The 11,291-nt window shown below is 43.3% G+C and overlaps 1 protein-coding gene across 1 annotated transcript in view; it reads right to left on the bottom strand.

Annotated features, from left to right (window-relative positions):
- Window positions 1-4,786: 4,786 nt before the first annotated feature.
- Window positions 4,787-11,291, bottom strand: part of VSTM5 (V-set and transmembrane domain containing 5) — a 32,426-nt gene continuing 25,921 nt past the window's right edge. The window contains exons 2-4 of the mRNA XM_004385552.2: window positions 5,859-6,185; window positions 5,605-5,745; window positions 4,787-5,478 (exon numbers count right to left, since the gene is read on the bottom strand). Coding sequence (XP_004385609.1) covers window positions 5,435-5,478; window positions 5,605-5,745; window positions 5,859-6,185 — 512 coding nt within the window. The 3' untranslated portion in view covers window positions 4,787-5,434. The remainder of the gene's footprint in view (window positions 5,479-5,604; window positions 5,746-5,858; window positions 6,186-11,291) is intronic.

Here is an 11,291-nt window from a genome sequence, read left to right as displayed (position 1 = left end):
TGTGCTGTGGATCTTGGGAAACAAGTTGGAGAAAATCAATTTGTCCCTCACAAGTATGTAACAGACTGGCAAAAAAGCTGGGTTTGAATGTTGACCTTACTGTGAGCTTGGCAAAGTTACCCTCTCTGGACCTGTTTCCCTGTGTATAAAAAGGTGACCAGGATGCCTCCTCTGTTAACTTCAAGGGTAGTTCAGAGGTTTCCGTATGGTTGGTAATGCATGTTAAATTCTAAAGTGCTGCTATAAATATGAAGCATTAAGCAATTGTTTTCTAAGGGTCAAGCCAGTTATAAGGAAAATCGTTAAGACATCAGCTTTATTTTTATTTATCATTAAGAGAAAGCATTTCAGAATGTCCTGTGTTTTTCATATTTACCAATGTTTTGTATATGGTGAAGACAATGAGTGCTGTTGTTGGTAGGAAGATTTTAACTTTTGCCACTTCATTTTTAAAGCCATGCCCTCTCATAATTTTCCTAATTGTCTTTAAACTTCCCTGCTCCTGTTCTTTGTTGATGCCCTACACTCTTGGGGCTAAAGTCCCTTTGAATGATGGGATGGGAACTACTTTCAAATCCTTATTGATTTTCCAAGCCTTATTGGTGGCCCGTCTCAAAAACCCCATCTTTTTGAGGTAGCACCATGATGCAAGTACTCCTCAGAAGGTAGTGACCACAGCTTCAACATTCTGCAGTTTGCTTTTTTATGTTTGCAAGTCCACTTCTACAGGTTTATCCTATAGAAATACTTGCACTGATTCATAAAGATCATTGTGTAAGGATCATTGACCCATACCCATTGCCATGGTATTCCGACTCATCGCAATCAGGTAGGACAGAGTAGAACTGCCCCATAGGATTTCCAAGGAGCAGCTGGTGGATTTGAACTGCTGACCTGTGAGCAGCCATAGCTCTTAACCACTGTGCCACCAGGGCTCCAAGGATCATTGAAGCAGTCTGTAAAAGTAAAAAATTGTAGACCAATCCAAATGTCTTTCAGTAGGAGAACAGCTAAATAAATTATAGTAGAGGAGCCCAGGGTTCAGGCACTTATTTTTATTTCTCTAAGAACAGAGCTCAAATGACTGAGGGACTTTTTCTACTCCACACCATTCTGGCTCCCCTTGCTTAGGAACCAGAACAACTTCCATGTTTTCATTTCCCTATTTACCAATTGTGAGTGAGCCTCTTGCTGGTATAGAAACATTTGTTATAGTAGAACAGACTGTATTTGACTTGATAGATGAGGGAGAAGTTTGAGATATAAAAGTAATATACAATCTGAAAAACTGATAATTTAGTGAGTATGCCGAAGAGATGAGGCCAATGGCAGAATCTCCAGGTGCTCCCAATCTGGGCATCTTGAGAACCAGAGAGACAGTAAGAGAGATCTGTGATATGTTTGGTATTTGACAAAGCCTGATGGAAACCCTACGTTTACCCACCCCAAAGCTTCACTATCTGATTTCTTTGCCGGAACACCATCAAATCAATGTGATACCCCTGGTTATCTCATTAATCAAGAATTTTACATTGGCACTTATTGATGATGAATGAAAACTGAACTCATTATTTAATAAATTCATATTGTTTAATAGGAAAAAATCTTTTGAAAACATGAGGTACCTAAGAAAAATACCAAAAGAGACAGAAGTGCCTGAATAACCACTGGTCTGTTGTATCACAGGGATGTAACCTACCTGTCTACTTTGTAAGAGCAAATCTAAACCTAAAACTTTTGAGAAGCAGTGTTCTCTCTCTGTGTCATAAATTGAATTGTGTCTCCAAAAAATATCTGTCAACTTGGCTAGTCCAGGATTCCCAGTATTGTGTGATTGTCCCCCATTTTGTCATCTGATGTGATTTTCCTGTGTATTGTAAATCCTACCTCTATGATGTTAATGAGGTGGGATTAGTGGCAGTTATGTTAATGAGGCAGGACTCAGTCTACAAGATGAGGTTGTGTTTTAAGCCAGTCTCTTTCGAGATATAAAAGAAGCTAGCAGAGAGACATGGGGACCTCATACCACCAAGAAACAAGAGCCAGGAGAATAGCGCATCCTTTTGACCTGGGGTCCCTGGCTGAGAAGCTCCTCGACTGGGGAAGCTTGATGACAAGGACCTTCCCCCAGAGCCTACAGAGAAAGAAAGCCTTCCTCTAGAGCTGGCACCCTGAATTTGGATTTCTAGACCCCTAGACTGTGAGAGAATAAAAGCCATCATCCACTAGATAACTAAGACACTCTCCCACCCCAAAACATTCAATATCTGATGAACTTTACATAAAAGCTTGGTGTGCCAAACCTGCCAGTAGTCTTATAATCCCTGAATCCCCTGAAAAAGGAAGACATTCATAGGAGACGGAGTTGAATGCGTTAGTTCATAACAGGAATAAAGCCATCTTGGTTGAAAGAGCTAGTCTGATAGAATACAAAGTTTGCCCAAGACTTTTATTTATGTGTGTATCACTTGGAATAAAAAGCAAATTTTTAGCAAACAGTTATTAATGTATCCATGCTATGGATTGCATTGTGCAGGCATTTTAAGAAAAATGAAGTTTAGGAATAGATAAAGACACAAAATAATGCCCAGGATACATTAGGGGAAAACAAGTTGCAGGATAATATGTGTAATAGAATCCCATTTGCCTAAAAAGAAAACAGGTTAAATACTTTGGTGTATGTATAGACAGATACGTTCATATATGCATAGGCAAGTATAGAAAGATACAAGCCAAATTTAACCATTAGATTGAGGATGAAAGGAGAACTTTTACTATTATTTATATAGACCAGTATCATTTGAATTTTAAAGGATGTATCACTTTTGTAATTAAAACAAACCAAAAACACTCATCTAATTTTTTTTAAAAAACCAAATCAGTTGCTGTCAGTCGATTCCAACTCAGCAACCCTATAGGACAGAGTAGAACTGCCCCCACAAGGTTTCCGAGGCTGTGATCTTATGGAGGTGGACTGCCACATCTTTCTCCAGCCCTGACTGGAAAGGATCACCCAAGAGCCTCTGTTCTCAGCAGGAGTGGGTTCACACACAAAGGACCAGGGCTTTATTTTCAGGTTTTATTTCATTCTTTAAAACAGTTTTTTTTTTTGTCCATGGCTTGAAACATAATTTACAGCTTAACATTCACATTGGCAAATCTCTATGACAATATTTCTCTCTTGGAAAAAAAAGACTCTGGAATCAAAAACTTTCCACAGTAATGTTTGGGATGGAGGAAGCCTTAAAAGTGCAAAATAAACCCTTTTTTCAGAGAAATGGAAAGCTGAAGGAATAACCTATGATGAGATTTTTTTTTAAAGCAATTTACAGCTGAGTTTGCCCATGAAGACCTGGGTATTCTGTTTCTCTTTTTATTAAGAGGATTACCACCCTAACTTCTGACCAGCTGAAGGGGTAGAGTTTTGAAAAGCAAATATTATATTCCATATTCCACACGTTCCAGCAGCCAGCCAGCTCACGTTCCAGCAGCCAGCCAGCTCCAAACCAGTTCCCTGCTGATGGGCTTTCTGTGTGAAAGAGGGGAAGGCAATAACCTGATTGTCCCTGATGCCCTTTTGTTGGGGGTACTCTCACCCTGTTCCTTCATGGTGCTAGAGACTGATGCAAGCAAACTGTCCTGGCAGGGAGACAGTTCCTCTGACAGCTGCTGGGGAAAGGGCCCAGGTGTGCGTGTTTGCTTGTGTGAGAGTGGAGACGTTTTTTGTGTCTGAGGGTTCTTGGTGAGTATCGTTTATGTGTCCGGTGCTACAGCTACAAACCAGCTGTGGAGACCAATCAATTACTGTCATCTAGGCCCTTCTCTAGATCATTGATAGTTCACGTCTGAATACTCCAAAATATTTCTTCCCATGGCCCTGGGTTCATTATTTAGGGAAAAGCCTCATACTAACTTTTTCAGGTAACCCATTACCTGCCACATGAGAAGTAGAAAAAATATGGACACTGGGGACCTGAAAGGAGGGAGAACAGAAAGGAGTGTCCTAGCACTCATGTTGGCGTGGGTGAATTTCCAGTTGATGGCCGGGAACACCGCTAATAACTTCTGCCTCCATTATAATCGGAGTGGTATCTGCGGTCTGTAGCTAAGAGTTGGAAAGAGAAAAGAGAATTGGAAATACATTTGTGCCTGCATTAGAGCTTGCCAAATGGAAGCTGAGACAGAGAAACTTTCAGAGTAAACATGGTGAGCAGCAACCTGAGAGAATAAGGGCCAAGGCCACCTATGGTCCAGTCCCCAATCTCACCTGGAACCCCAAGATCCCAGGGCATTTTACCAATGTCCAGCATTCAGATAATAAGTGCTTATTGCTTTCCAGATCCTTGAAGACTCCTTATGCTTCCCTTCAGTTGCTCAGAGTGCTTTATACAGACTGTGTGCTTCATTTGATATCCTGGCTGTGAGGTAGGTGAGGCCAATTGTTCCTTAGCCCAGTTAGGAGAGGGAAGGGCCTGATTTGAGACATGAAGTGGCAATCACTGAGTGGGACGGAACGGAAGCCTGGGCCTACTCATTTTCCAGGTGCGCCACCTTGTTATGCAGGCTCAGCTTTCACAGAGGTTGCACTACCCAGCTCTTCAGGAAACCACCTGGGTGCCAGATGTAGCCCATGACATTGCATTTGGAGCTTAGTGGAGATGAGCTGCTGTTTTGCTCACATTGGCCTAAGTTTGGGGCCATGGAAGGGAAAAACCAAAAACCGCTGGAATGAGGGAAGAAAAGAAAGGTAGTTTTCTCTCTATTCCCTGTTCCCAAAGCTGGCCCCTCAGGAACTAATTGAGCTCCTCTTCCCAAAGCTCCAGGCCACGGGGCCTTGCCCTGCTCTGAGCAACTCACTGCAGCCCAGTAGTGTCCCACTCAGTCTCTGTCTACCTCTAGTTCTTAAGCAGCAGATTGTCTAAAAGCCTCAGGTTGGTTCACAGTAGCTCCCACAGCAGTGCTTGTGGGGGTTGGGAGGATGAAAGCAGTTCACAGAGCAGGCAGGCGCACAAGCCGCAGAGAGCATGCTCGAACATAGGCTGCATACTCCCAAGCCTGGAGATACTCTGGCTTCTGATACAGGGACTCCTCCAACAGGCCAGTCCCTGGGCCACAGCAAAGTGTCGTGAACAAGCTGCCAGAGGCTGCGGTATGCCTTTGGTTATGGGCCAACATGGCCCGGAAGCTGCAGCCAAGCAAAGCTCCTGGCTCAAAGGCTCAGTGCTCTTCTCTTTGAACTCAGTGCAAGGACTACAGCTGACTTTCTTCAGTCCATAACCTTCAACTCCATGCTGTCAATCTGTTAACTTCCTGCCGTCCCATCAGGAATGGGTTGCTGTGGCAGGACAACAGGATGGATTGGCTGTGTTGGCTTCTTTCATTGGAAAATAACGTTTTCCTCTTGAGGTAGGAATGTAACTGGGCCCAGCCTTGCCTAACACTCAACATCTCGCAGCTCAATCTCTTCAGTTTTGCTTTCTGCAAAGCAAAAGACAAGTCAGTGAGTTGAAAATAAGCCACACAGTGGTTTCTTGGTGAGAACAAGATAACGTGTGCCACTTCCATCTTCAAAAGCATGAATTATCACAAGGCCCAGAGAGTTACCTTTGAGTTTGTGTCTTCTCTTCCTCTGAAACTTATATGCACACTTATTACAAACCCACATGAGGCTGATTAACACTGCGGCCACAGCAGCGAGAAAAGCAAGGAAGACAGCGACAAAGTGGAGGTCTTCATAGAGGATCTCTGGGGGGGAGGTGAGGGGAAGGGGAAGATAATGTCCTCTTTTAATACCATGAAGTCAGCCTCCCACACACTCGCAGCCCAGAGGGGTGCCCACGCCCCTGGGGCAGTCTTACCTGAGACATGCAGAATGATGGTGCCAAACTGGCTGCTCCCCAGGCGCTCTGTCACTGTGATGATGTAGTAGCCGGAATCACGCACACCCACACTGAAGAGCTGGATGGAGCCATTGTCAAAGGTGCAGACTCGGTCCTTGTGGCTTTGGGATATGTTGGCCTGAGTCCCTGGCTTCCACTCCACGATCTTCTGCACACCCCAGTTGGAGGTATACTTCCATTCGATGGTGGGCACCCCGAGGCAGGAGTATTCAACCGAGAGCAGAATGTCTTCTTTCACTGTGGCATTGATGGTGGACTGGGGAATGTACAGCGACACGCCCTGACCTGCAGGATAGAGTGCCAGACGTTGGGCACACTGACATGAGCTCATGTTTAAGTGAATATAATTCATTAAATATTCATTGCCTATTACATGCCAGATAAGGAGCCCTGATGGCACAATAGTTAAGCACTTGGTTGCTAACTGAAAGGTTGGCAGTTGGAACCCCCCCCCCCATCAGCTTCCTGGGAGAACAACCTGGCTATCTGCTCCCATGAAGATTACAGCCTAAAAAACCCTATAGGACAGTTCTACTTGTCACATGGAGTCACTCTGAGTCAAAACTGACTCATCTAACAAGAACATCACCTGCTAAATACTCTTCTAGGATTTGGTGCTGATGCTACAGTGGGGAACAAGACAAAGTCACTGTTCCCTGGAGCTTACATTCTAGTAAGCAAGACATACCAGGGATTAATCAGACAATTTTAGATAATGATACGTGCTTTAAAGATAAAACACGGTAATAGTGACTGATGAGGGTGAAAGTGGTACATCACATTAGAGAGGATGGTCAGGGAAGACCTCTCTGAGGAAATGACCTTTGAACTGAGACCTAAAGGACGAGGAGGAGGAGGAGACAGCCATGTGAAGACATGAGGCAAGAGCCTTTTAGGCAGAGGGAAAAACAAATACAAAAACTGTGAGATGACAAGGAGCTTGGTGTGTTTCAAAGAAAGAAAGGCAAGGCCAGTATGGCTGGAATGCAGTGAGCAATGAGGAGTTTAGGAGATAAGGCTGGAGAGCTGAGTAGGAGCCAAGTCATGATGCTGTGAGTGAGTGTCAGGGGTTGGGTTTTGTTCAAGAGTGATGGGAAGCCATAGGAGGGCTCAGGCAGGAGAGTGACTGCTGTGGAGAATGTTCTGGAGGTTGGGGGTGGGGAGAGTAAAAGTAGGGAGACCAGTCAGGTGGCTGCTGCAGGGGCTAGATGACAGATGAAGGCGGAAGGCTTGGAGATAGTGAAGAATGGTCTGATTTAGGATATATATTTGGGATTAAGGAAGAGAGAACATGCTTGGGAATGGGATATGAGGGTGGCTGGGGCAAAGAGGCATCAAGCGGAGTTTTCTACTTGGGAAGTAGGTGAGCTGTAGTGCCATTGGCTGAGATTCTGTGTATGTCTTTATGCACATATTAAGTGCGTACCATGCGCCAGACCCTGTGCTAACTCCAATACACACATCATCTCATCCAAGTCTCATATAACCTACTTTGGTTCTATCAAGGATTTACATATCAGAAACCTCAGGCTCAGCAGGACTAAATAGCTTGCCCAAGTTCATTCTGCAGGGTTGAGATTCACACAGGGGCTGTTGATGCCAAATCTTATGCTTTTAACCTCTCTGCTGAAACGAAAGGTCAGTGGTTGGCAGAGTGGAGGGCACAGAATGTGACAAATGCCCCCACACTGAGGGGTGGTCAGGGCTGCCCAGAGATCGGAAGTGAAAAGGGCAGAATTTAAACTTGGTTTCCTCCCACACTTCCTGTTTCGCCTCCTCACTCCTTGGGTGCCCAGTTGCCGTGGGTCCCCTGCTATGGGGCTCCAGGTACCCATGCCTGTCACTTTTCCAGGCCTTTCTTATCGTCCTAGCCCATCCCAGCACATCCCCTTTGTGACCCTCTCCTCAGGCCTGGCTAGGTGACTGGAGATAGTCTAATAAACTCCATGCTGAAAAGTTGGGGAGTAATAACGGCTTTCAGGAGTTAACTGCTGCCAAGTAAGAGAAATGTATTTTGTCCTCAACTCTGTATTGGAAAAATAAAAAAGTCAAATTCACAGAAAAGTTGAAAACCTAGTAAAATTAACATCTATATACCCTTCACCTAGACTCACCAATTGTTAACATTTTGCCACATATGCTTTCTCTAGCTATATTTAAAATTTTGATGAATCATTTGAAAAAGTTGCAGACATTCTGACACTTCACCTAAAAACAAGCCATTCTCCTACACAACCACATTATTATCCACGCCCAAAATTTAACATTGTTATAATATCTAATATACAGTATGGAGCCCTGGTGGTGCAGTGGTTAAGAACTCAGCCGCTAACCAAAAGGTTGGCAGTTGGAATCCACCATCCGCTCCTTGGAAACCCTATGGGGCAGCTCTGTTCTGTCCTGTAGGGTCCCTATGAGTCAGAATCAACTCAACGGCAACAGGTCTTGGTTTTTTTAATATACAGTATATATTCAAATTAATTGTCTGCCAAATGACCTTTACAACCACTTTTTTGTTTTAATCCAGAATCCAGTCAATGATCGCTCATTGGCTGTCATGTCTTATTAGTGTCTTTTAATCTAGTAAATCTAGTAGTTTCCCCACCTTTTTTTGGCCGTCATGACATTGACATTTTGGAGAGTGTAGGCCAGTTTGTTATAGAATGTCCCACAATCTGGATGTATTTGTTTAGACTCAGGTTCAACATTTTAGGAAAAATACTGGAAATGGAAAGGTGATGTGTTCTTGTTGGATCACTCTAGAAGGCAAATAATGTTAGTTTGCCCCATTATTGGTTAAGGTGTTGTCTGACAGGTCTCTTCATTGCAAGGGTACTTTTTCCCTTTGTAATCAATACGTCATCTGTGGAATAATACTTAGAGACCATGTGAATATCCTGTTGCCCAACATCTGTTCACACAGAGTTTAGCATCTTCAGATGAGCCTCACCTATATTAGTTATTTCATTGAGGGTTGGAAAATGGTGGTTTTCAAATTCTGTCATTCCTCCTATATTTATTGGCTGGCATTCTTTTGTCATGAAGAGCTTTTTCTGCCCTCTTCCCTTTTTTAGTATCTCTATGGACCCTGGTGGCACAGTGGTTGAGAGCTATGGCTGCTAACCAAAAGGTTGGCCGTTCGAATCCACCAGCCACTCCTTGGAAACCCCATGGGGCAGTTCTACTCTGTCCTATAGGGTCACTATGAGTTGGAATCTACTCGACAGCAATTGGTGTGGTGTGTGGTATTGACCCATGGATTCTTTTTTTGTTTAATGTGTCATAATCTATTATCATCATATAATTTTTCCTGCTGGGTTATCCTGCATTTGGCCAGTAGGAGCCTCTTCAGACCATTCATGTGTCCTTTGAAATGTCCTCATTGTTTTTTGAGCATTTCCTTGAACAGATTGCCATTTTAACAAGGACCTTCATGTCTTAAAGACAAAGAATGAGAAACTTCAGAAATTCTGGCATTAGGGCAAATTGGTGGGGAAATCTTTTTGGAAAGGCAGCTTTTCTGCATCCTATGTTCATGTCACACAGGTTCATCGGCCCATGGGCCAGCCATGGAGATAAAAGCCCAGGGCAAAGAGTGCTTGGTCTGCTGCTGTGCACACATGGGGCTCAATAAAATAGTATCACAGACTTTCCAAGGTGAAAGTCACCTTAGTAGTCAATCTCCCACACAGTGTGAGAATTCAAACAGCTCACCACTCAACCTCTGCTTGAACCCTTTCTTACAGCAGTAGTGAGGTCTCTACTAACAAGGCAGCTTTTTTTCAGTTTTGGGGAAGCTCTGTTTACAAAAGGGTCCCTGGGTGGTAAAAACAGTTAACATGCTAGGCTGATAACCAAAGTTTGGAGGTTTATGTCCAGCCAGAGGTGCCTCAGAAGAAAGGCCTGGTGATCTACTTCTGAAAAATCAGCCACTGAAAACCTATGGAGCACAGTTCTACCCTGACACACATGTGGTAGCCATGAGTCAGGGTTAACTCGACCAGTAACTGTTTATTTCTGTTGAGAAGGTTCCCCTCTTATTTTGATCTGAAATTTGCTCCCTGTGTAGCCACATGGACTACAAAAGTTCTCTGCTGGTATTTAGGAGCCTTTCAGATACCTGAGGATGGTTCTCATGACTCCTTGGATCACCCTGTCTCATTCCAGCCCTCAGTGTGTTACATGGTCCCTGGGGGATGGTTATTCTTTAACACAGAGCCAAGTGCAGAGTTTAAGGTTAGTGTAATAAAGAAGAAAACAGAGGTCAAATTCCAGGTCAACCCTTGGAGGGCAGGAATCATGTGTTTTCTTCATCCTTGTGTGCCAATGCCTGGCACATAGTGGTTGGTCAATAAATGTTTGTCAAGTGAATGAATAAGTGAATGACTATATCTTTATAGCAACAAGTGGCATGAGAAGTCTCCTAATAGGAATATTGCTGCTTGGGTGGTTTGAAAAATTAGGCACATCTAAAAGATAAATACATCTAGGGAAGAGGATTATTTTAATCAATGCTTTCTGTGCCAATTGCTATCTTATATATTTATTAAGTACTTTACAATCATTATTTCGTTTATTTTTTACATGAGAGTATACAACATGCCCAATGTGGCTAGTAAATGGCAGAAGTGGGATTTGAATCCAGTTGTTTCTAAACCCTGTGCTTTTCCCACTCTACCTTGTTCCTATCTAGCTGTCTGTCTATCTATCTATCTACCATTTATCCACTCATTTATATTTTCCTATTTCTCTTACCTCAAATATGAGCAAATGGTGTAGTTATTATTGTAAGATTTAGAGAACTATATTTAAAAGAGTGACAAAGCTCTGTCATAACCTCTGTGCATTTCCTGTGTATTCTGTGTTAATCATGTTGGTCAAGATTAATCATGTTAACCATTCTGTGTAACTAACCGTGTTGGTCAAGATTACTGACAGGGTTTAGTGTCCAGGGAGACTATTGTTGTTAGGTACTGTTGGGTTGATTTCAACTCATAGTGACCCCATCGGAGAGAGTAGAACTGTTCCATAGGGTTTTCTTGGCTATAATATTTATGGAAGCAAATGGCCAGGCCTTTCTCCTATGGATCTGCTTGGTGGGTTCAAACTACCAACCTTTCAGTTAGTAGCTGAGCGTTTAACTATTGCGCCACCAGGGCTCCTTCCTGGGAGACTACCAGTACTTTTAATAGCCTCAAAAACCAAACTCATTACTGTTGAGTTGTTTCCGACTCATGGTGACCCCATGTGTTACAGAGTAGAACTGTTCTTCATAGGGTTTACGGGAGATCACCAGGATTTTCTTCTGCGGTGCGACAGGGTGGGTTCAAATTGCCAACCTTTAGGTTAATAGTCAAGTGCAAACCTTTGTGCCACCCAGGGATTTAATAA

Source organism: Trichechus manatus, unplaced genomic scaffold (genome assembly GCF_000243295.1).
Source record: "Trichechus manatus latirostris isolate Lorelei unplaced genomic scaffold, TriManLat1.0 scaffold00141, whole genome shotgun sequence".
In the NCBI taxonomy this organism is placed as follows: Eukaryota; Metazoa; Chordata; class Mammalia; order Sirenia; family Trichechidae; genus Trichechus; species Trichechus manatus.
The sequence above is the reverse complement of the archived record's forward strand: the minus strand, read 5'-3'. Positions and strand labels throughout refer to the sequence as shown.